This window comes from Cervus elaphus, chromosome 13, assembly GCF_910594005.1.
Source record: "Cervus elaphus chromosome 13, mCerEla1.1, whole genome shotgun sequence".
In the NCBI taxonomy this organism is placed as follows: Eukaryota; Metazoa; Chordata; class Mammalia; order Artiodactyla; family Cervidae; genus Cervus; species Cervus elaphus.
In genome coordinates, this window is record NC_057827.1 from 71,241,868 (window position 1) to 71,266,648 (window position 24,781).

Here is a 24,781-nt window from a genome sequence, read left to right on the forward strand (position 1 = left end):
ACTTGTATCCTGTGAGCTCGCTAAACCCTCCCTCGGGAGCTGCTTGCTTTTAACAAGAGAAAGCAGGTTTATGGAGCAGGCCGGCCTGGCCTGGCCGCGGGCGACTGAGGTCCCTCCAGCAGGCCCCGCCCTCTCAGTGCCCGCAGCTGTTCGGTAGACTGGGAATTTCTCTGTGGACAGCCACGTCGTCTGCACAGAGATGTCTCTCTCTTCCTTTCCAAGCTGCATGCCTCTTGTGTATTTGCTCTTTCTGCTTGTGGAGCCAGCCGGGTCCCATGGGTGAGCAGCAGGGGACGGCGGGCGCCCAGTCCCGGCTCCGGCTCCATCAGAAAAGATGGCGTCACTGTAGATTTTGGAGAAGCCTGCTAGCAAGCGCGGATGTTCCCTGGACTCCTGGTTTGCGTCTGAGTTTTATCAGGAACTGTTCAGGTGTCGTTGGCTGAGGTGGCTGTGTGGCTTTTCGTCCTTACTCCGCCGCTGTGACCCCCGGGCCGGGGGTGTGGCCCCATCCAGGCTGCCAGCCTGGCCGTGCAGAGGTTGCGCCCTGGGGTGGGGGGCTCCACGCTGTGGTCCCCACGGTGCTGGCGGGGGTGTCGGGGCCTCCTGAGCCCCAGGCCTCTCCTCCAGTGCTGCAGGGGGAGAGTGGACCTGTGGTCAGTCTTCCCTCTGCATTTGGTGGTGGGGGTGGTTCTCTTTTCTTTCTGTCTCTGTGAGGCTGTTACTTCTGAATTCAGGTCCTTCGTGGGTGTCCCTGCAGCCCCCCGCGCCCCGTGGCGGCTCAGTGTCAGGCTGCTGGGCCCACCCCTCTCCTGTCCCATGTCTGTGCCCACCTTGAAGCCTGCCCTCAGGAGTGTGGGGCCCTCGGAGTGTGGCCCCTGCCCCTCTGCCGGCCCCCCTGTCCAGAGAGCTGGACGCTTCCCCGGACACATGGCGCCCATCTGTCCCTCCGCTGGGGGCGGGTGGGCTGTTTCCAGTTCCTGACATGTAGGAGCAATTCTTTCAGGTTTAATTTGCTTTTTATCTGGTTTCTTAGAGTGAAAGCTTAGATGGTTGATCTGAGGCTTCTTTGTAAAAACGGCTTTACTGGGTAAATCTACGTGTGATAAAGCCCGCCCACCACACAGCCAGCCTACCCTGGGGACCCCACCCTGTCAGCCCGGACGGGCACACCCGTCCTGTGACCCCTCTGGGGTGCTGTCCATCAGGGGTCACCTGGGCCGCGTGTGAGCCTCAGCAGAGTCCCGCCGGGGCAGGCAGGCGCCCATGCCCGCGGGGCCGGCGACAGGCCACGGCTGGGCTGGCAGCCGGTGGATGGTGGCTGTCCTGGGTTTCCCTGGGCAGGCACCCCCCCGCCCCCCGCTCCCACTACGGGCCTCCCTGTGCCCACCCTGGGGCTTTGGGGAAACGAACTTCTGTTAGGGGAGTTTGCACTGACCTGAGGGCTGGGACCCCGCTCCCCTGGGTGCCCGGCCTCCTCCCGCCCCCGTGGGAATCCAGGACCCTGTCCAGCGCGTCTTCACAGGGAAGGTGGTGGGTTGCCAGAGCCCGGGCTGGTGTGCATGGGAGTGGGGGTGGGGTCTGGCAGCCCCTCCCTGTGCTGACGTCTCTGGGGCCTCCGCCCATCCGGCCCAGGTGCCGCCCCCACTGCGAATATGTCCCAGGGGGGTGATCTGTGGACCCCCACCTGGAGCAGCGACTCTGCCTCAGCTTACCCCCCCCCCCACAGCGAGGACCCTCGGGTGGGTGGGTGGGGGGCTCCGCACAGCTGACATGCTCCCCCCCCCAGCGAGGACCCTGGGGAGGGGTGGGCTCCGCACAGCTGACATGCTCTCCGCCCCCACCGCCCCCCCTTTGCAGACTACGTCTACTTCGAGAACTCCTCCAGCAACCCGTACCTGATCCGGAGGATCGAGGAGCTCAACAAGGTAGCGTGTGCCCGCCCCTGCGGGGGTCCTCCCTGGAGCCCATTCCTTGGGGTCCCCGCTGGCCTGGCCGAGGGGGGGACATGGTGGGCAGAAAAGGTGTGGGTAGGACGCCCCTGACCGAGGAGTGAGAGGGAAGGACGCCCCTGACCGCCCCCCTGCCCGCCGCACACCGGCGGTGTCCTGGGCCGGCGCTCCTGAGCCCTTCCAGCCCCCGGGGCTGCGGTGGGCGTGGCCTCCAGAAGGGGGAGGGGCCTGTCCCTGCAGAACGCCCCACCCCGCCGAGCGCGCCGCCACCGCGGGGCTCAGTCCGTGGCCCTCGGGCCTGCTGCTTCTCCCTCCTGGGTTCCCCAGGGGTGGCTGCAGCCCCCTCCCCGGAGCAGCTCTCCGGGAAGCGCCAGGTCGCCCGTGCAGGCGAGGGGCCGCCACGCCGGGCAGGTCAGGGCGCCCACCCGCCAAGGATCGGACTTGGCCGCAGCTGCACCCCAGCCTCAAGACCACACTCGCCGGGATCAGGCGTGGGCGGGAGGTCAGGGGCCCCCGAAGCCCCAGCCCAAGCCTGGCTGCAGTGAGCCGGTGCTCCCGGACGGCCTCAGGCCGGGGCTGGGGTCTGGCCAGGACGTGCAGTGGGGCAACCTCACTTTTGGAGCCTGGGCCCTGCGGTGCCTCCCCTGCACCCTGCTCACCGCCTGCTGGAGCCATAGGGCGAGACGGCTCCCCTGTGCCCACTGCTGCGACGGGAGCAGGCGGTCACCCCCACGTCGGGGGCGCGGCTTGGGGCCAGGCCTCTGCCCCCAGCGTCTCCTTGGCCGGTGGGGCCGCAGCAGCCGGGGTCTCAGGGCAGCTGTGGTGCCCTCTCTCCGGCTGTGGCCTCTGCAGCCACGAGGCAGGCGGACCCCGGGGGCTCTGCAGGTGAGGTGGGGGGAAGGCCGCTCCCAGGAGCCAGGGCGCACAACCGTCTGCCGTGGGGTGGCTGGTCCTCAGCTCCGTGCCCTGCCCGCCTCCCCGCCATGGGGCACGGGGCTCAGTCCCAGCTGGAGAGGCGGTCGCAGCCTGGGCAAGTGCGGCTCAGGCAGGGGCTGCAGACTGGTCAGCCGGAGGGCTCTCCCCAACAGTGGCTGGGACCCCGGCAGCCTCGAGCGCATGGGGAGGTGGAGAAGGGTGATCTCCGGGGTCAGACCTGAGCCGCTGTCCCAGGGAAATGCCTGCTCTTGGCCAGAGGCCTGGTGGGCGGGAAGACATAAGGACAGCTTCCTCCTGAGGCCTGTCACGACGACCGGGGACAGGGCTGATGTGGGCGCAGCTGACGAGGGAGACAGGCCAGGTGCACTGGGCGCCGTCAGGGGCATGGCCGCTGCTGCGGTTGGTGGGGCTGGGAGACTTGGTGAGAAGCAACCCCTGGAAGGTATCGCAGAAACTGGGATGAAATCACAGAGAGAGAAATCAGCCAAGTGGAGACTCTTCCAGAGGCCCAGCGGCCAGCCAGCAGGGGTCAGAAGGACAGGGGCCTCGCGGAGGGACAGGCGGAGAAGTGACCAGGGAAGCGCTCCCCCACCCCACCTGCCCCCATGGCCTTCCTCCCAGAGCTGCAGGCCCATCCAGCCCCAGGACAGCGGATGCCCCAATGGAAGGGCGCCCTGCAGGCCGCTGACCTGTCTCCATGCCGTCCCCCCGGAGTGGCCTGGGGTGGTGCGGGGGTCCGGGCAGGTGGAGCAGACCCTGGAGTGAACTGTGACGGGTGGGAGGGAAGTGGGGCGTGTGGCAGTCAGGGTTGTCCCCACACTTCACAGCTTCTCCATAAAGGAGAGCAAGTGGACAGTGAGCTTTCCTTAAGAAAAGCGCAGCTGCTGTCGTCCCGCGGGTTGGGGTCTGCGTCTCTGCAGGGCCACCCCCTCCCCTCTGCCTCCCGCGAAGCCCTGACCCCGCAAACCCTCCTCGAGCTGCCCCTGCCACCCCCTCCCCTGGCCCTCCCGGGACTCGGGGCTTTCATGAGCTTGCAAAGGGATTGGTCCGTTTTCTCCTTAGAAGTTTGGGTTTGTATTGCATCTGCCCTGCTTTCGTGGAGAGTTAAGTGTCTACGCCACTGGAGAAGATTGCTGTTTTGAAAAGAAAGGGACAGGCCTGCTGTGGGGGTGGGGGGGCAGACCCTCGGGACAGGGGTGTGTGGGGGGGTGGCCAGGAGAGGCCAGAGAGGACCGGCAGGCTCCCTCCTGGGAATTAGGAGGCAGGTTTCAGAGTGAGGTCAGAGCGTGGGTGCGGGAATCTCCGCGAAGCCCAGCAAGGAGGACAAGTAGGTGCTGCCGAGCCCGACAGGACGTGCCCTGCGCTATGCTGCTGTCCTGGTGGAGGACCCCGCAGGGCGCCTGCTCCTGGGCAGGGCCCCCCGGCCTGTGGTGCACACAGCTGGTGTGAAGCTCGGGGGCACGCTGTGACCCGCCGGCCCCCCGGGGGCACGCTTAGCGACGGGGCCCTGAAGACTTGAGCCTGGGTACTCCACGGTTGTCCTCCTGGCTCTGTTCTATTGAGGTGCCGGATCCTCTGCGTCTGTCAAAGGCCCCTCCTTCCCAGCTCAGCAGATGACCTCCAGACTGTTTCTAGGGGTGGCTTTTTGGTCTGGGAAGCACAGCTCGCAGAACTCAGGATGCCTGAGTCCTGCAGGCAGCGTCCCGACGGGCCATGCTCCCACACTCAGGACAGGCACGCCACCTGCAAACATTCTGAACCTTAGTTTTCCCTGGAGACGTCTTGGTTCCCATCACATCCCTCGTAGGCTGGAGGGAGGCTGTGTGCTCTCCGAAGTCCTTGTGGTGACCTCGTGAAGCAGCAGAGGCGGTAAAAGTTAACGTAAAACTTCCTAAGATTGTCTTGAAAGATTCCTGGTTTAATGGAGTTGAATAACTAGAAGTTAAATGGTTTGTATAAAAACAGTTTAGTCTAATGTGACAAATGCTGCCATATTTTAAATTCTACGAAGGGTAAGATTGTGATACAGTCCTTGTATTATTATTGAAAACGTTGTAAACGCTTGTTAGTTTAAAAAAAAAGCCTCCTTCGTGTGAGGCGAGCACCTCTGGTTTCACTGCGTCCCGGCTGCCGCTTGGTCGGCGCCTCGTGGGCCTTGGCAGCCTGATTGTCCGGGCCACGGCAGCCGCTCCTGCCCAGACGCCTGCGTCCCTCGAGGCTTGGGCTCTGCTCATGGGGTGGCAAGGACCAGCACCCCGTCCTCAGTTGTGCCCGCCTGGTGCCCGCATGCGGGGGTGCGGGTGGCTTTAGGTCTGCTGTGCGTCCCCCACCCCTGGCCAGGGCGCCCGGTCCCTTAGCTGTGGGCGTGGGCTCCGCGTGCGTGGTCCCTCCTCCCGCCCGAGGTCCTGCGTGGGGCCACCCCCGCGAGGGCGCTCAGAGCCCGCCTTGCTGTTGCAGACGGCCAGCGGGAACGTGGAGGCCAAGGTGGTGTGCTTCTACCGGCGCCGTGACATCTCCAGCAGCCTCATCGCCCTGGCCGACAAGCACGCCAGTGAGTCTGCTGCCCGCGCCGCCCCGGCCCCCGGAGGGCCCGCCGCTCCCGTTCCGGGGCCTTCAGCCGGGGGCGGGGGTGCTGTCCATGTCCTCGGGTGGACTGTCCCTTGCACAGTGCAGGGGTCACAGGCCTGGGGCGGGCCATGCAGGGTGGGTGCCGGGCTGGTCGTAAGGGGGCAGCCGGTCGTTTGCTGGCCTGGTCCTGCCTCCGGTGGGGGCGGGCCCCACCCGTGGGCTCCGGCCCGCGTGCACATGTGTGTGCTGTTTATCAACAGCGTCCTCGTGGCACGAGCCTCTGTCCAGTGCTGTGCCCAGAGGGGCAGGGTGGGGTTCAGGGCCCCTGGGCCCCCGAGAGCCTGTGCCCACTGGCCTGGTACTGCCTGCGGCCTCCGGGTGCTGAGCAGAGGAGCCGGGTCCTGGGGGCGCAGGGTTGGTGGGCCGGGCCTGTCCGCCCTGTCCCGACGGTCAGGGCCCTGAGGCAGGCCGTGGGTCTGTGGCCCAGGCGTAGGCAATGGCAGGCGATCTCCCATGTCTGTGCCCAGCCCTGAGTGACCACAGCCCTGGCCCTCCGTGCACGGTGGTGGCCGTGCCCACACAGGCGCTCCTGCTCTCAGGCCCCAGGGCGGCTTGGCCAGGTGTTAGGTCATGAGACCTGCAGGGAGTGGGTCCCACTGAAGGCGGGAGCTGGCAGGGGTGGGGAGGCCCCCGCACCCAGCTCAGGGCAGGGCCTCCATTTCGCAGGGCTGGGCTGGGGGGACGTTGGTCCACCCTGATGCCTGGGACCCGGCCTGGCGCCAGGGGAGTGGGGAGGACACTCGGGGGCCCTTCTGGCAGGAGGGATATGGGCTGGGTGGGCGCTCATTGCGTGGTCGGATCCACTGCTAGAGCTGCTTCTGGGCCTGGAGCCCGAGGCACAAGCTCACGCCCTGCTCTGCTAGAACAGACGCCCCGGGCCCAGGGGCCTCCCCAGAGCAGGAACGCCCTCCCACTGGTGTGTGGGCCTCCTGCAGAGCTGTCCTGAGAGTGGACCTCGCCTGAGGAGCCATGGGCACGGGACAGGTCCTTCCAGGAACCCCAGAGCGAGTGCGGAGCTCAGGGGAACCTGTGGGGTGTGTGGGGTGGAGCCCCGGCTCTGAGCCCAAGGCCGGGCCTCGCTGGATCCTGGAGGCAGGGGTTTTGGCCCCAGGGGCCAGGTGCCCTGGGTTCCTTGACGCTGGACACTGCAGCCCACTCACATCTGCAGGTCCTTGGGGAGTGGGCTCCGGAGCCGTGCAGAAACTCCTGGTCTCCTGGGGATGGGAGGACGGGCTGGCCGCAGCCCCGGCCACCACTGATGCCATCAGCGTGGCTCCTGGCTGCTCCTTGCGTTGCTGATGGTGGGAGCCCTGGTGGGCCAGGGTCAGAATGGGGAGGGCAAGGTCTGCGGCCGTGACACGGGCCCTGTCTCTGGCCCCGGCTCCTTGCTGCTCTGCCGGGCCAGCGGGGCCGCCCCTGGATGGCATGAGCGTGATCAGTGTGGGTTGCGGGCCATGTCTGAGCGCAGGTGATGCCCTCGTGTGGGGCTGCCCTGGGGCCCCCAGGGATGGGCAGGGCGTGACACAGCCCGCAGTGTGGGTGCCCAGGTCCCTGTGGCCCCCCCCCCCCCAGACAGCCACGGCCTAGCCGCCTCCCCAGCTGCCCGCCCGCCCCCTGGCCCTGCCGGCTGCCCCCTGGCCCAGCCGGCTGCCCTGAGCTGTGGACGCGTTGGGGGCGGGGTGGGTCCCTGCGTGGCTGCCACAGGGGGGCAGCAGAGGGCCGCAGGCTGCACGGGGTGAGCGTGCTCTATGCAGCCTCCTATGGGCCTCGGGGTGGAAGGTGGTCTGGCTGCGGGCTTGGCTTTCCCCGCCCCCCTGCACAGCCCCCGACCACCGCTGCCTTCAGGGGCACCCCGGCCCCAGGCCTGCCTGTGCCGAGTCCACATCCTGGAGGCCCCCGGCTGCCCCCCACGTGCCAGACTTCCGGGCTCTCCCTGTGGGCACAACTGTCTCAGCCTTGGGGGGACAGCCGAGGACCCCAGGCGGGACATGTGTGCCGCTGATCTGGCTTGGGGACCCATCCCGCCCCCGCCCAGCCCCCCAGGCCTGCTTCTCGGGAAGGTCTGGCTCCCTTCGACTTTGCTGGGACAGGCTGGTCTGTGTGACGGAGGAGGGCCCAGCTGCCCAGACTGGTCTGGGGTCTGCTCGGAGGCATGGGCGGCGTGGGCATGGGGGTGGGCAGGGCCGAGGTCAGCTAGGTGGGATGTCCTCTGGCTCCGGCCGGGTCCACCTTGCCCCCAGCCTCGCCCCCTCAGCCAGGCCGGGCGCTGCGGCTGACCCGCCGTCTGGGCGCTGTCTGTCTGTTGTATAGCGCTGTCAGTCTGCTATAAAACCGGATCGGGGGCCGACACCGGCGAGGAAGGTAAGAGCCGCCCTCGCAGGAGGGTCCCAGTGCCTGTGCGCCGGGCTGCATGCCCGCCCCTGCTTGCCCGCGGCGAGGTGGGCCCGTGGAGGCCCTGCAGCTTGGCCCTGAGGGGGTTCCGGTGCAGGGAGGGCTCGGGGCACGGCCGTGGGGTCTTTGCCCCCCGGTCCTGGACGTGCAGCAGCGGCTGCCTTGTCTCCCCCGTCTCCCCCTGGCCAGCTCAGGACACGTCCTCCTTCCTGATTGGACACCCAGGCTGTGGACCTCTGGGGCGGCTAGGCTAGAGCCAGTGCTACCCAAGCGCCTGCCGGGGCCCCGTGGGGGCGGGGCCTGGGCCACCAGTGGGTGGGTCTGTTCGGTGGCCTGAGCACGTGTTCTCTGTGTCCTTCAGGAGAAATAGAGGAGGAGATGGAGAACCCGGAGATGGTGGACCTGCCCGAGAAGCTCAAGCACCAGCTGCGGCATCGGGAGTTGTTCCTGTCTAGACAGCTGGAGTCCTTGCCCGCCACGCACATCAGGTACCGCAGGCCTGGGGCAGGGAGCACTCAGGTCAGGTGCCTCGGGCCCGGGGCGGGGAGCACGCACATCAGGTACCGCGGGCCCGGGGCGGGGAGCACGCACATCGGGTGCCGCGGGCCCGGGGCGGGGAGCACACACATCGGGTGCCGCAGGCCTGGGTGGGCGCGGGGGACTGCCTGCCTCCCCTGACGCACGCCCTCCTGTGTCCTGCCTTGCAGAGGGAAATGCAGCGTCACTTTGCTGAACGAGACCGAGTCCCTCAAGTCCTACCTGGAGCGGGAGGTGAGGCTCCCCTTCCCCCCGAGGGGCACGACTTGTCCTGCCTGGGGTGGGGAGGCCCGTGGCGGCTGCCGGAGTGCTGCCTGGGCTTCCCCAGCTAGGCGGGTGCTCACCCAGCCACACTGTGACGACCCAGCACTGCCGGCCGGGCGACCGCAAGTGTCTGAGTTTATGAAACAGAAGTTCTCAGTGCCACCAGGGCCAGGGGACCAACCTCGTCCCACGGGTGGACGGGCCTCGCGGTGACGCCCGGGCCCCTCACCCTGTGGCTGCTGTCCCTCCAGCTGTGACCCCCAGGGCGGGTGGTTCTGAGGGGCTTGCCTGTCCAGTGCCCCCTCTCCCGAGAAGCATGATGATCAGAGCCGTCTCCAGAGGACACATGCATGTCCAGGGAAGACGGTGGGCCAGCAGGGGTTGCCGCAGCAGGGCTCGGGCGTCACCCTGCAAGGGCAGGCCAGGGCATGGCCAAGGGGCAGGGTCCCCTCCTCGTGTGTCCAGGGGACACATGCCGCTGGCTCCCAGGGGATCTGCCCACGATCCCTGCAGCTCCTGCAGGGGTCATCGCTGCGGGCAGCACCCTCCCTAGGCAAGGCCAGGCTCTCCAGGGCCCCAGAGGAGTGCGCGAAGGGGGCAGTGTGGTCCAGCAAAGGCGGCCTGGTGCGCGGCCTCCCTGATGCCTGACTCAGGAGTTGGAGAACCGCCAGGCAACGCTGCCTGGAGTTGGCGCGGAGGAGCCGCCGGGGCAGCCTGGGCCCCCGGGAGCCCCTGCCCGCCTGCCTGCGGGAGGCCTGGTGCGGCCTGGGAAGGTGGCGGGCAGAGCGGGGCTGTGGCCCCAGGCAGCTTCCCCTGGGGAGCGGACACGCGGTCTGCAGTTTGGAAAGGTCCCCCTGGTGGCAGCCGCCCGAGCAGTGACTTGGGGGGCTGTCTCTGAGCAAAGGCGACTGTGAAGCAGCCTCGGGAGGCACATAGGCCCCGCTCTGGCACCTGCGTGCGTCTGCGGGGTCACAGCGGGTGTGTCCTGCTGGTCTCCTTCACCTGTCTGGGGAGTGGGGGCCTCTGAGGAGGGGGGGGTGGCTGAGGCGAGGGTAGCTGGCAGCACAGGCACACAGCTGCAGCCCACGGGACCTACCCCCAGGAGCCCTCGGCCCTGACATGGGAGCAGCCCCTGCCTGCTGCCGCCTGTGGGAGCGAGGGCTGCGGAGGAACAGCCACACAGGAGTCAAGAAAGGCACAGTGGGGGCTCGGGACCAGGTAGACCCTGCAGGATATGGTGAGGCCCCAGGGGAAGCCCCGGGTCTGCAGGCTTATGAGAAGCAGCCCAGGCCAGCTCAGCGCGGCTTTCCGGGGGCCAAGGAGGGCGCATCGTGCCTGCCGCCCCCTGGGTGCTCCTGGAGCCGGCAGGAGGGTGCCCATGGGCTGGGAGCCGCCAGTTCTGGGCGCTGGGCCCGGGACGTTCTGTTACGTGGCCGCTCTGCGTGCGTCTCCTGTGACAACTGCACGGGAACCCTGCCGTCTTAGAGGCCGAGCCCAGAATCTGTCAGATTTGTTCCCAGATGTCTTCTGAGTTTTGTTGCTGTCAGATGCTTCTATAAACTAAATTTTCAGACTTGCGGCTGACGGGCTCGAGGCGATTTGGGGAGCTGCCTGCAGCCGGGCCTGTGGGCTCTGCGTCTGAGCAGGTCGCTGGCCCCGGGGGCGCGGCCACGGTGCTGTGTGCCGACAGCCCCGCCCCGTGCTGCTTTCCAGGACTTCTTCTTCTACTCCCTGGTCTACGACCCCCAGCAGAAGACCCTCCTGGCGGACAAGGGGGAGATCCGGGTGGGGAACCGGTACCAGGCGGACATCACCGACCTGCTGAAAGAAGGTGGGTGGGCGGCAGCGGGCCCAGCACCCCCAGCGCCTGTCGCTGGACCCTCTGTGCTGCCTGGAGACTTTGTTTCCTTTTAGCAGTTGTTTTCATAACTTTTTATAAGCTCTTTCTGTTCAAAGAGCTTGTTTGAGCCATTGCCGGTGTCACTGACTTCTGGTGGACGGTGCCGCCGTGAGGGCCCCGTGCTTGGGGGACGCAGTGCCCGGCTCCCCTGCCTGCTCAGGCCTCCAGCGGCCTGGGGGTTGTGGGCAGGCCTGACCCCTTCCTGCAGCTCAGCCTGTCCCCAGGCACACAGCACAGGGGAACTCAGGCCCTGGTGACCCCCCAGCCTCGCTCCCTGCGGGGGCCCCGGAGCTAACTGCGGGCCTGCCATGAGCGGCCCGCATCCCTTGGGTGGCGGCCACACCCAGGCAAGTGGGGTTGACGCAGGGGGCTGCGGGGTCCATGCTCGTGGGCATCCTGTCCCCTCCTGTCTTCCTTGCACGGCTCCATGAGGCGGGCCTGGCGGCTGGACCATGCATGCGCTTGGTCTCAGGGCGCTCGGGCGCCTTGCTCTCTCCGGAGCCTGTGTCCCCGCAGAGCTGGCCCCGTGTGCGGTGCACAGGCCGCCTGGGGTCCCCGCGTGTCTCAGGGAGCGCGTCGCGGCCACTCTCACGTCCTCGGGCGGCCTTGGTGCGCGTCCCCGTGTCTGTGGGCCGCGGGCCGGGCCTGGCTCCCCCTCTGCACTCTGCGCCCCGGGCTCCTCTGTGCAGGAGGCCCCGGGAGCCCCCCTCTGCAGCCGCCGCTCCTCCTGAATCCCCAGCTGCACCACTCGCCCTGGGCTCTGCTCTTGGCCCGTGTGCACACAGCCATGCCACAGCTCACTTGCACCTCATCCACACGCTCACACCTGCCTCCCTGTCGGGGCCTCGGTCTCCGTCTGGGGCGCCTGCTCATCTGGTCGGGTGTCAGGGAGGCACTGAGCCAGGCCCGTGGGAAGCGGGTGGCAGGGCGGCTCCCCCGTCCGCCCCATGTGTCCGGCTCCATCGCAGGCGGGCCTGGCTGCGTCTCCCTCTGGCCCTGTGAGCACTCACGTCATCCTGGGGGCCCCCGCACCACATCTCCCACTGGAACAGAGCCGGCCGTGCTGGCCTCAGACCTGTCTCCAGGGTCAGGCATCCTTCAGGGTCCCCGGGAGTCCCCAGGCCTGCGCTCCTGTGGGGTGGCTAAGGGGTCCTGGTGAGGCCACCAGAGGACGCTGGTGGTTCGAATGTCCAAAGAGCTTGCGTTGCCAACCGCCTGAGTGCTCGGCGGGGATGAGCCTCTGTCCTCAGGTGCCCTGAGCGAGCCCTGCTGCCTGGGCGTTTCCCGCTCCTGCCCCGGGGGCCCTGGCGAAGGCCTCGGCCTGCCATCTTCCTGCTCTTCCCGGGGTGTGGACCCTGCCCGTGTGAACCTGCGCCCCGGCCGTGAACGTGTGTGGCAGCACAGAGTGTGCTGTGATGTTGCCTGCCAGCAGCGTGGCCCTGGGACGGGTGCCACTGCACCCGGGGTTCTGGGCCTGGCTGCCTGGCCACGCCGCTGGGGCCTGGATCCAGGAAGAGGGTCCCGCCTTCCCCAGGGAGGGTCTTGGTGCTGAGGCACTGCCGGCGGGGAGCCCACCCGTGCCCGTCCTCCAGGCGCCCCATCGCGTCCCGCAGCCCCGGCACCCCAGGCTCTCGGATCTGCACGCCCCGTCCCTGGGTCAGCCCTGCACGTCTGCGGTACTGGGCTTCCCTCCCGTGGACCCCTGGTCCAGCGTGCCCCTGGAGCCCTCCAGGATGACCTCCCCAGGGTGAGGGGGCACGTGTCTCCCCGGAGACTTTCAGCCATATCCAGCCCTGCTGACCCGCACCCACCCCAGGCTCCATGGGATTCCCAAGTGTGTGGGGGGTCCTGGGCCTGGAAGCGGATTCCCACCAAGAGGGACCGTGGCTGAGGGTGTCTGCAGACGTTCAGCCCGGGTGCCCGAGTTGAGTGTGGGTGTGATGTGTCCTCCACGCTAGCCCAGCCTCGCCAGGGTGGGCATTCTCCAGACCCTCCTTGTGGCCCCATCCCCACTGCTGACCGGACTACACCAGCGCTTGGCATGGGCGCTGCCCAGGACAGAAGCGTCCATGGCCGGGCCCTGGGCCCCCCCCGCACCACCTGCAGGCTGAGGGGGAAGACACCCCGAGACGAGGCCTCTGGCCTCAGGGCCCCAGGTGGCGGGCAAATGTCTGCTGAGCCGGCATCAGCGTGCTGGTAGTAAGGGGCTCGACTGATCGGATCTGAACCGCCTGCCCCTCACCCAGTGTCTGTGCTGCCGGGGCCCTCCCGGCGGCTCCTCCGAGGGCCTGGGAGCCCAGACCTGGACCCCACTCCAGAGGCGAAGGCCTGCCCTGTGCCACGCTCGCCCTGGGGCGCCGACCCGACCGCCTCCGTGGGTGTGCCTGTGTGCACACGCGTGCCTGTGCGTGGTGCATGTGCGTCCGTGTGCTTTGTCCCTACCCCGGGTTCACTCACCGTCTCCCTCCCTGCAGAAGAGGGTGCTCCATCCCTCACCCAGTGGGCCAGGCCCCAAGGGGACCCCTGGCTCTGAGCTCTCACAAGAGCCTCGGGGCTCCTCCCACGGCCCCGGCGGCCTCACCCCGCGGCACCCGTTCCCCACAGGCGAGGAGGATGGCCGAGACCAGTCCAAGCTGGAGACCAAGGTGTGGGAGGCCCGCAACCCGCTTGTGGATAAGCAGATTGACCAGTTCCTGGTGGTGGCCCGGTGAGTGCCGTCAGGCGGGGCACAGGCTGGCACGGCCTTAGCTGCTCACCCACCCTGTGGTGGGTTCTGGGACGTCTGTGCTGTGGGGCATCGCCCAGCGAAGGGCACACGAGGTCAGCGGGGCTGGGCCTGCTCTGTGGTGACCCGTTCCTGGTCCCCAGGGAGGCCTGGCCATTCCTGCACACAGAGCTGGCTCTGAGGGGCTGCTCGGGGCCACCCCCCCAACAGGCCGAGTAAGCCGGGCGCCGGTGGGGCTCTTTCCGCAGACTGTGGGGTGGGACAGGGTGCCCATCCAGCTCTGGGACCGGGCGGAATCCGCTGGGGCGGACGTGGCCGAGGCCGAGGCCTCCCGGACACGAAGCAGTTGCACTCTCCGGAGCTGCCTCTGCTGAGGCTGATGCCCTGGCCCCCGAGGGGCAGCTCTGGTGAGCACTCAGGGCCACGTGCCACCCCCCAGCCAGGCGCCATCCAGCGCTGGAATCTGAAGGCTGTTTCGTGAGAAGAGCTCTGTAGAGACTCAGACTCAGACTCAGTCCCCGAACTCCAGAGCAGAGCGCTCCTCCTCGAGATGGCCGAGCCTGGGCGCTGCTGCCTGTCGCGCTCAGCCCAGCTGGCCTGCTTGTCTGCTCCGGTGTCAGCGTCTCTCCCCCGCCCCGCCCCCCCCCCCCCCCCCCCAGCTCCGTGGGCACCTTCGCCCGGGCCCTGGACTGCAGTAGCTCCGTCCGGCAGCCCAGTCTGCACATGAGCGCCGCGGCCGCCTCCCGGGACATCACCCTGGTAAGGGGCCTGCTCAGGCCAGCCCGTCCCCCGGGCAGGGCTCTCGGTGCCCTCGTGTGGCAGCCCCGTCTCCACACAGGCTCAGGCTGACCTGCACGTCCTGGGGCTGCCCTGCTCCTTCCTCCTCCCCCGCCTCGGGCCGCACGTCTCCCAGAAGGGGGCTCACATGCCCCAGGCCTGCCCCGCCTGCCCACGGCTCTCTCCCCACACTCCTCCGGAGGCCCGCAGCCACCCGGTGTCCTGTGGCCTTCCACACGTGACCCGGGTGTGTCCACCGTCTGGGCTGGGGGTGGGTGCCAGTGCGGGGCCCGGGTGACCCTGCCCCCTGCCCCGCACAGTTCCACGCCATGGACACGCTGCACAGAAGCGTGTACGACGTCGCCAAGGCCATCTCAGCCCTGGTGCCGCAGGGCGGGCCCGTGCTCTGCAGGGACGAGATGGAGGAGTGGTCAGCCTCAGAGGCCAGCCTTTTCGAGGAGGCCCTGGAAAAATATGGGAAGGACTTCACGGACATTCAGCAAGACTTTGTGAGTACCGCAGGGCGGGCTCAGGACCGCGCTGCTCCCCAGGCCTCCGTGTTCCCGTCCCCTCGTCTGTTAGAGGCACCTGCTGCATCTCCAGGTCCAGGTCCTCACTGGCCCTCAGGGCCAGGGTGTGTTTGAGTCCAGTTGTTTTTAATAACCAGTCGAGCCTCCGCATACGTCCTTGGAAGTGTCCCTCAGTGAGCCCATGGGAATCAAGTCCGCAGGGACCCTCCCGCTCTCACAGCCCCTAAAACACACTTGAGCTTGTCTGAAAGGAGAACGCTGGTCACTCAGAGGAGCACGTCTGTGCAGAGAGGGCAGCAGGGTGGCCAGGCTGGCCTGACCACGAGCCCCTGGGAGAGCCCGGGATGCAGCGGCCCACATCTCATGCCCAGCGGCATCTCAGCTGGAATAGACAAAGCTGGTGCCGGGCTCGCCGCAGAAGGCGGAGAAGCAGTGTGGCCCAGAGGCCCTCAGAGGGCCCCTCAGAGCCCTGGTGCCACGGGTGCAGGCCGAGCCCAGAGCCGGCCCCTTGACCGACAGCTAGAGTGTGCCGAAACCTCACCAGGGCGGCAAGGCCTCCTCACCAGAAATAAGCGGAGTGCGCCGGGCAGGAAGTAAAGCGCCGGGCACACTGGCCGCACCCCCTCTTCCCCTCCGACAGGTCCCGGGCCCCTAGCACTCCTGTGTGATGGCCCAGGTGCAGAAGACGCGTAGCCTGCGATCAACTCACCTGGGCGGATGTTGTGGGTGAACGTGCTCACGGGAGGCAGGCCCGCAGGTGGCGCGAGCCCTGCTGGACTTGCGCTCGGCCTGTGAGCCAGGGGTGATGCCAGAACAGCAGGAGCAGAGCGCCTGTGCGTGTGCAGCCCGCAGCCTGGACGGGGCGGGGGCCTGGACGCCTCCTCCCTGCCCCCCTACCCTGGCACTGTGTGCTGGGGGTGGGAGCGCCTGCCTACCCAGCCAGCCAGCCAGCAGGGCGCAGGCGCTATGGCAGGAATGGAAACGGGGGAGGAGCTTCTGTGTTGTGCCCTCTGCCCAGGAGAGGGCAAGCCTGGGTGGGGCCGGCAGGCCCCCCCCCCCCACTGAGACGCCCCCTCCCACAGCTCCCCTGGAAGTCGCTCACCAGCATCATTGAGTACTATTACATGTGGAAGACCACCGACAGATACGTGCAGCAGGTGAGGGCCAGCTGGCGCGGGCGGGTCTCCCCTCTGCAGACCCGGCTGCCAGCCTCTGACCCTGTGTTCTGTGTTTTAAGAAACGCTTGAAGGCGGCTGAAGCAGAGAGCAAGTTAAAGCAAGTTTATATCCCCAACTAGTAAGTGCACCCCCAGAGCACCGCCCGTGTCTCCACATCCCTGGGTGGGCCAGGCCTGGCGCTGGCCTCACGTGGCCAGCTGGTGCCACCCTGGCTCAGAGCCTGGGCGAGACAGGGGCCTGTCCTCAAAGCCCAGGATGGTGGGGGTGGTGGGAGGGCAGGACCTGGCCCTGGCTCTCCCTCGGTCTGCCAGGCAGCACCGGGCGCAGAGGCTGGAAGCCGTCCAGCATGGGGTCTGACTCTGACCCGAGGCTACGGGGAGAGAGCTGGGGTTGGCGGCCGCCCTGCAGCCAGGCGGGTGTGGACGGGGCTGCGGGGGCCCCAGAGCCGTGCGACCAGGGCTCCGTGCTCCTGTGACGCCCTCCCTCTCTCCCTTACCCAAGTAACAAGCCAAACCCGAACCAGATCAGCGTCAATAACGTCAAGGCAGGCGTGGTGAACGGCGCGGGGCCGCCAGGCCAGAGCCCTGGGGCCGGCCGGGCCTGCGAGAGCTGTTACAGTAAGTGCCCCCGAGGCACCCAGGCGCACCCTAGTCCGCGGTCCTGGGCACCCCTGCACCGTCCCGGGGACCGGCCTGGGGGCGGGGGTCGCACTCTGCCTGGAGGAGCCCTGATGGGGAGTGAGGGGAGCGTGGTGCCCCGGCCCGGGGTGGTGTGGGCGGGCGACAGCTGTGGAATGCTCTCTGCCGTCACTGGTTCTGCTTAAGAATCCGTCTATTTTCAACTTTGTTGTCCGTAGCCACCCAGTCTTACCAGTGGTATTCTTGGGGTCCCCCTAACATGCAGTGTCGCCTCTGCGCGTCTTGTTGGACATATTGGAAGAAATATGGTGGCTTGAAAATGCCAACCCGGTTAGATGGAGAGAGGCCGGGACCCAACCGCAGTAACATGGTAAGCCCCGCCCCGCGCCTCGCCCCGCCCTCCCGCGCGCCCCGCCCCTGCGGCCTGGCCCACAGTCATGGCGCTGTGTCGGGGCGGCGCGCCCCCTTCCGCAGAGCCCCCACGGCATCCCAGCGCGGAGCAGCGGGAGCCCCAAGTTCGCCATGAAGACGAGACAGGCCTTCTACCTGCACACCACCAAGCTCACGCGCATCGCCCGGCGCCTGTGCCGCGAGATCCTACGCCCCTGGCACGCCGCCCGCCACCCCTACATGCCCATCAACAGCGCGGCCATCAAGGCCGAGTGTGAGTGTCCCCCGGGGCGGGCGGGGTGGGGGTGCTGCCAGCGGGCGATTGCACTGACCCTGGCCCCCCGCAGGCACGGCTCGGCTGCCGGAAGCCTCCCAGAGCCCGCTGGTGCTGAAGCAGGCCACGCGGAAGCCCTTGGAGGCCGTGCTGCGGTTCCTCGGTGAGCCCACCTGCCCCGCCCACCGCAGGGTCCGCCCCGCCCGCCCCCACCCCCCGCAGGCTCCTGTGTGGGTTCGGAGGGGTCTTCCGCATGCTTTTCCTTGCCGGGCAGGATCCGGGCTGGGTGGGAGGCGTGCCCCCTGGGAGGGACGCAGAGAGGGGCGGCCTGGGGCCTCGAGCGCCCCGCTTGTCTGCAGCCCTCCGCTCTGCTGGGCTGGGCTGGGATTCGGTCCCTCCCACTGTGCCCGCGTTCCCTTGTGAAGCATGCTCGGAGCCGGCGGGCTCCTAGGGGAGACAGGCGGCTGTGGCTCCTCCTACTGTCTGGGCTCTGGCCCCTGAGAGCCGCCGAGGGCTGGGCCACTTGGCAGGTGTGGACCTGCGCCTCCTGGAGCTGGCCGGCCGGGTGATCTGTCCGCGGTCAGCTGATGGGGCCCTTAGTTCATCATCTGGCCTGTGGCCAACCTGGGCCAGCAGCTCAGTGACCACTGAGTGGACCTGCTCCTTTATGGGGATCTGGACCTATGAGCTGCTGGTGGTCACTGGTGGGCCTGTTGGCTGAACTGAGGGGCTAAGGGGCCTGGCCCCAGCCTTTCTTCCTGCTCTCAGGCTGCCCAGGGTGCCACATTGGCATGCCTGCTGGGGCTGGGCTGCACGCACCCTCCTGGGTGGTTGGGCTGCCGCTGAGGAGCGGCCGTGTGCCCACTCGCCTGTGTCAACCCTGCAGAGACGCACCCCCGCCCCCCCCAAGCCTGACCCAGTGAAGAGTGTGTCCGGCGTGCTCAGTGGCCTGACCCCCGCCAAGTCGGCTCCCGTCATCAACAATGGCTCCCCCACCATCCTGGGCAAGAGGAGCTACGAGCAGCACAATGGGGTCGACGGTGAGTCCGGGGGGCCTCCGGCTCGGCCGGCGTGGCTGTGGGCCTGGGGTGCCCGGCCCCCACCGCGCCCGCGCCTGCTGACCATGTGTTCTCTCCTCTCTCCTGCCGCCGGGCGCTGCCAGGCAACGTGAAGAAGCGCCTCTTGATGCCCAGTAGGGGTAAGGCCTGGCCCTACGCGCCTGCCTGTGTGCTGTGCTCACGTGTGTGCGGCGGATGGCTCAGGGCACGTCCAGGGCAGTCCACGCGGGCTGGGCCGCACCCCGGCACCCCCCGACCCACCTGTCACTCGACAGAGACCCAGGGGCCGCCCCCACCCCCTGCTGGCCACGCGCTGCCCCCCACCTGGGCACCCCGGCTCATGAAATGCCCCTCCGTCCGGGCCCAGCGCCGGTCAGTGGACTGTCCTTCGTCGGGCGGCCCTGGCGCCCCCGCCGCCCGCCTGCACTGGCTGCCGCCACGCTGCACCCACCCGCATGCTGTCAGCCTCAGCGCGCGTGGCCGTCCGCCCTGTGCTTGTGATCTCGCCGGCGCCCTGCCTGGTGGGGGGCTGTGGGACCCTGGCCCCTCGGGTGCCGACAGGACAGAGCTGTGGTGTGGCTGGCATGGCTGCTGGGGGTCTGCGAGGGAAAGCCCAGGCCAGGGCCCCGCGGGGAGGGACACCCAGGGCTGAGACTGCGTGGCCTGTCCCGAGTGCGGGGGGCATGCGCTGGGGCAGGCTGCCACGGGGCCCTCCGACCATCCGGCGCGGCTGGCATTGGCCTCCAAAGTGTGGCTCCCTCGCCTGCTCAGGGCTGGCTTTTGCCTTCTCGTGGGGGAGGGGCGTTTGTGGTCTGGGGCTGCTCTAGTAGGGGTCACCACGGTGCCGGTGAAGGGCATGTCAGCCTTGTGGGGGCCAGTGCCCCCAACGGTCAGCCCGTGGCAGTACCCATGAGGGGGAGGTGAACAGAATCAGCGGACGGGGAACTTAGGGGAATGCACTCAGAGCTCCTCCCGCAGCCCCTCCCAGCAACAAGGTCAGGTCCGGCGTGGGAACCCCAGCCTCATGGGCAGCCAGCATGGATGTGGCCAGAGCCCTCCCCAGTCTCAGGACTGGAGACCTGGCCAGCCCAGGAGGCTGGACCAGGCTTGGTTCTCAAATCTCTGGGAGGTGGTGGGAGTCAGTGGCCATCTGGCCCAGCCCGGTCCCCTGGACACACCCATCTTAGTGTGTCTGGGAGCTCGGCAGGCGCTTGCTGAGGGTCAGCCAGTGGCGCTGAGGCCAGGTCCTCTCACTCCATCTGGACACAGGCTCTTCCCACCCCAGGCCCCCTGCTGCCTTGCCTACAACCCCTTGGTGGGGCGCCAGCTCACCCCAGCCTCGCCTCCTCGCTGACCTCCCCCTTTCCCTGGAGCCATCCTTGGGGGGTTCCCACAGCCCCTGGTCTCAGCAGAGCGACCGGTCCGCTCGTCTGCCCACATCCCACAGGAGGGGAAGCGGGTCTTATCAACAGGGCTTGGGGCTTAGGGCTTGACTTGTAAAGAGCTCTTGATAGCAGGGGGATAAACTCCATTCACTTCATCAGTTTTTCCAAAATCCATGTGTTCCCGTGGCTACTTCAGCCCCAGCCCTGGGTCCCGGGTGGGTGTCGGAGGCCGCACTCAGGCCCGCTGGGGTGCTGTGTGGTGGCTGGAGCAGCAGCGGATGGCAGGAGTCGGCTCTCGGCCAGGGCCCTGACCCCAGGTGGCCTTAACTCCCTAACCTGGCCCTCCGTGGCCTGTGGCTGCCTCCACCCAGGGCCCCACGTGTACACCCCCCCACGCTAACTGTGTGCTTTCTTCTCTCTGCCACTCGTCCCTCTGGTAGGCACCTACCTGGGTAAGTAGCGCAGAGCCTTGAGCGCTGTGTACACCCGTGGACAGCTCGTGAGCGCTGCAAGCTGGGTGCTGGGGCCCCTGCTTCTGCCTGCTGGGGTTGTGGGTACCCCAAGTTAGGAGGTGCTGCAAAGGGGGGATGGACAGCTATTCCAGGCTCATTTAGAGACGGACCTTGGTCAGGAAGCACTTTTGGGAGGAGCTAGATGTGTGTGGCAGAATGTGGGCGATGGAGACTAGCTCACGTGACCACGTAGATGCACACTGACACACAGCCACATGCACTTATCCCGACACACGCTCATGGCCCTGTGTACTCACACCAACATGTGCTCATGGGCCTGTGTACGCACACTGATACCTGCTCGCGGGCCCGTGTACTTACTGACACATGCTCATGGGCCCGTGTATATACACGACACCTGTTCGCGGGCCCGTGTACTCTCACCGACACGTGGTCACAGGCCTGTGTACTCACCAGCACATGCTCACGGGCCCGTATACTCATACCAACATGTGCTCACAGGCCCGTGTGCTCACTGACACGCTCACGGGCCCATGTACTCACACCAACATGTGCTCATGGGCCTGTGTACTCACCGACACATTCATGGGCCCATGTACTCACACCAACACGTGCTCACAGACCCGTGTATTCACCGACACTCTAGCAGGCCCGTGTACGCAGATCAATATGTGCTCACGGGCCTGTGTACTCAATGACACGCTCACGGGCCCCTGTACTCACACCAACATGTGCTCGCAGGCCCGTGTACTCACACCAACATGTGCTCATGGGCCTGTGTACTCACCAACACACTCACGGGCCCATGTACTCACACAAACATGTGCTCACAGGCCTGTGTATTCACTGACACGCTATCAGATCTGTATACTCAGCCCAGCACACGCTCACAGGCCCAAGTACTCACACAAACATGTGCTCACAGGCCCGTGTATTCACCGACACACTAGCAGGCCTGTATACTCAGACCAACACACGCTCACGGGCCCGTGTACTCAGACCAATACGTGCTCACGGGCCTGTGTACTCAGACCAATACGTGCTCACGGGCCTGTGTACTCAGACCAGCACACGCTCACGGGCCGTGTACTCAGACTGACACTCTCACGGCAGACTCACTGCACCTGCATTAGGGAGCTGTGGGTTGTGTTCGTGCCTGTTGAGGGTACAGCCTGTGACCTGGGACAGTGCCTTTTCTGAGCCACTGGTAGTGGCTTTCACTTCCAGACCCCCAACCACAGAGTGGAATTGCTAGCTGGAGCATGGCCTTCTGCGCTCTCCTGGGCACTTGCACCAGCTTCCCGCAGGGCACCTGGCCCCAGGCCCACACTGGGGACTGGGAGCCGCTCAGGAGAAGTCTGAGCCCAGGGGGTGGCTGCCCTGCAGAGGGTCCCTGTTGCCGTTGAATGCACAGCTGTGCCTGGTGTCACTTGGCTACTCTGTAAACCAGGCCGCAGTGGTCCTGGCTCCTCAAGGGAGTGAGCTCAGATCCGAGGCTCCCACACCCACCCCACCCCCGGGGTGTCCCTGAGAGCCACCTGGGCAAGGCCAGGACTGGGAGCTGAGGCCTGCCTCGGTGTGGGCGGCAGCTCTGGGGAGAGGTAGCCCCAGGCTTCCTGCTTCTGCGCTGTGGGCCCTCGGCAGGCATGCGGGTGTGGCACGTGCCTGCAGGGGCCTCATGGTGGTCCTCCTCCTTCCTCAGGTTTGGCGAATCACGGACAGACCAGGCACATGGTAAGCGCAAGGGTCCTGTTCTCCACACGCTTTCTTTCACACACATGCTCCCATGGGCCTTAGCCGGGAGGCCCCCAGCCTACCAGGGGCTGTATCTGGGAGGCCCCTGGGGACCGGAGGGGCGGCAGGTGTCGGGGTCTTCATGGGGTCTTCGTGGCTCTCCGGGCGCCCCGGCCCACACTGCCCCTGGGACGGCCATCGTGGGGCTTCTGGGCTTTGCGTGGTGGCCCCGAGCTCCCCTCTCAGGCCTGCCCCACCGCAGGGACCAAGCCGGAACCTCCTGCTCAACGGGAAGGCGTACCCCACCAAGGTGCGCCTCATCCGGGGGGGCTCGCTGCCCCCAGTCAAGCGGCGGCGGATGAACTGGATCGACGCCCCCGACGACGTGTTCTACATGGCCACCGAGGAAACCAGGTGGGCGGGCGGGCGGGCCCCGCGGGGGTGGGGGCCACGTGCTGTGCCGCCCGCCCACCTCACTGCCCGGCTCCACCACAGGAAGATCCGCAAGCTGCTCTCGTCCTCCGAGACCAAGCGCGCGGCCCGCAGGCCCTACAAGCCCATCGCCCTGCGCCCGAGCCAGGCCCTGCCGCTGCGGCCGCCCCCGCCCGCGCCCGTCAACGACGAGCCCATCGTCATCGAGGACTAGGCCGCCCGCGCGGCCCTCTGACTGCAGACCACGCCCAGACCACGCCCGCCCGCCGCCCGCCGCCTGGATTTGGTAGTGCCCTGCCCGCCCTCCCCCGCAGAGAAACTGCCCCTCGGCCACGCGGGGAGAAGCTCCGACTTACTCCAGACCCGCCGGGGAGTCGTTTTTTTAGCTTTGTGTTTACTTTTTGGCCAGAGCGGAGCTGAGGAGCCGCCCGAGTGCCTGCCCCGCACGCGGGCTCAAGGGCCGGCCGGGAGTTTTGTTGTTTCTGTTGAAGGTGCCATTTTAAATTTTATTTTTATTACTTTTTTGTAGATGAACTTAAGCTCTGTAACTTACACCTGGAATGTTAGGATCGGCGTGGCCAGCGGCCGGCCGAGCTGCCTGGTGGGGTTGGCCCCTTGTCTTTTCAAGTAATTTTCATATTAAAAAAAACAAAGGAAAAAAAACTTATAAAAACAAAAATCCAACTAGCCCTTCCTGTGTCGTTTGTCCTCAGTCCATCTCTCTTGTCTCGGGCCCACTGCAGTCCTGTTGCTTTAGAGGAGCTCAGTGCCCCCCACCCCCAGCTCGGTGGGTCTGGAAGCCACCCCCTGCTTCGGTCTGCCTGGCGTTGGGACGTCCAGAGAGAAGCCTGGGCAGCAGCATGTGGCCCCCGCAGGCTGGCCTGGGGGCTCCCCTGCCGCCTCACCTCGGCCCTGTGCCCACCACCTGCCCCCTGGGGGCAGAGAAAGGTCCATCGGGGCTTGGGGCTCCCACACGGGGAGCCAACACGCTGTCTGTCCACGGCAGGGGTGGTCCGGGCCTGGCCTGGGATCCAGACTGGCAGGTGCCAGGCTCCCCGGCTGGGGCGGCCAGGGTGGCAGGGTCAGCTGGGCTGCTGGCCGGCCTGGCAGAGCCCGCTGCAGCTGTCCGCAGATGGCTGCCAGGAGCCGCGGGGCCGCCCGAAGCAGGTGTGCCGTTTCCTCCGGGAGACTTTGCTCAGATTTCAGCAAGTCCGTTCTCAGAAACCCTAGCTCGGTCCGGCCCCCCGCACACCCGCTCCAGGCCCACCAGACAGGTGCGTCCAGGCCAGATGCCGGAGGGAGGGGCCCCTCCCTGAGCTCTGCCTGCTGTGCCTCCAGCCCCACTGTGATGTGTGGACATCTCGGCTGGAGAATTAAAATAGAAGCCACTCTGTCGCCTTGCCTGGGACAGATAAGGGGTGTCCTGGCGTCCAAGGGCCTGCTGTGGGCCCCACTGGGTGGCAGGCCAGGGTGTCAGAAGAGGCTGGGGCACGCCACCCCCATGGCTGGCCCCACACCCGCCCATCCCCCAGCTCCAGTGGTGGGGCTGGGAGGCCAGGCTGGTGACCTTGACGAAGACCACTACCTTCCTCTGGTGTGCTGGGGAGGGGAGGGGAAGGGAGGGGAGGAGCCTCCCCCAAGCTGGGCCCTCCCCTCCACCCCCCAGAGACAGGCAGGCCCTCAGGAGGGCCGGGGCCCCCTCCCCGGGCCCAACACTGGGCCCGGCTGTCTGAGAGGTCTGTGCCAGGCCTAGAAGTGGGGTGGGAGGTCTTGAGGACCTGAGTGTTGGTTAGTTCTGCTCGACTCCTGTGGGCCCGGCAGGGGCCTGTGGCAGCCAGCCCCAAAGTCAAGGGCATCTCAGGTGGGCACGTCCCCACAAGGGCCTTGGTGTGCCAGCCTGCCCCGCCTGGGGCCTCCCACTGCCCACCCCTGGGCACAGCCCTGGGGGCCCTGCGGGAATGTGAGCCTGGCTTCCCATGTGCCATTCGCCAGTGCCGCCAGGACACTGCTCCACTGCAGCCTCGAGGAAGGGACCTGCCCCCATGCCCGGCCAGCGGGGCCCCGCCTGCTTCCCTCCAGCCCTGCCGTCCTCACTCAGCCCCTTGGCTGGTGCCTGTCCCAGCCTCTAGCTCTGAGACGGGGCTCTGTGTCCACTGGTCAGTGCCCCTTCCCGGCTATCCCAGCACAGCCCCGAGCATCAGCCCAACCCTGCAGCTGGGAGGCGGGTGCCTGCACCGCCCACCCCCGCCCAGGGCCTCTGCCAGGGCCGAATGCCATTCCTTGGCTCCACCCCCACGCTCCAAGCAGGGCTGGGGCCCACAGGTAGCCTCCTTGACAGGACTCCTGTGCCCAAGCAGCCTGCCCTCCACAGCAGTCCTGCAAATTTCAGGGTGGGGTGGAGTCACACAGGCTGATACCCTGGGGTCCCGGGGGCTCCCAAGCTCAGAGCACCTGGTAATGGGTGCCAAGTCGGGGCCCGTGAATTATTCAGAGATACCGGACACCAGCCTGAGCAGGGAGCCGGCTGTGAGGGGCTGACCTGCAGGCCACCTTGCCCAGGAGGGGGCCCGCTGAGGTCTCCT

The 24,781-nt window shown here is 67.3% G+C and overlaps 1 protein-coding gene across 1 annotated transcript; it reads left to right on the forward strand.

The window, feature by feature from the left end:
* The first annotated feature begins 260 nt into the window (after positions 1 to 260).
* MTA1 (metastasis associated 1) lies at positions 261 to 22,888 on the forward strand. The gene is given in 22 exon segments (XM_043922033.1): positions 261 to 396; positions 1,858 to 1,925; positions 5,343 to 5,436; positions 7,824 to 7,874; positions 8,266 to 8,392; positions 8,612 to 8,675; positions 10,419 to 10,536; positions 13,210 to 13,312; positions 13,990 to 14,089; positions 14,428 to 14,616; positions 15,720 to 15,794; positions 15,875 to 15,933; positions 16,317 to 16,432; positions 16,672 to 16,823; positions 16,928 to 17,117; positions 17,191 to 17,280; positions 18,004 to 18,017; positions 18,019 to 18,157; positions 18,280 to 18,315; positions 21,736 to 21,767; positions 22,030 to 22,181; positions 22,263 to 22,888. Coding segments are annotated over 22 exon segments (2,241 nt in total). The 5' UTR covers positions 261 to 275; the 3' UTR covers positions 22,414 to 22,888.
* The last annotated feature ends 1,893 nt before the right edge of the window (positions 22,889 to 24,781 follow it).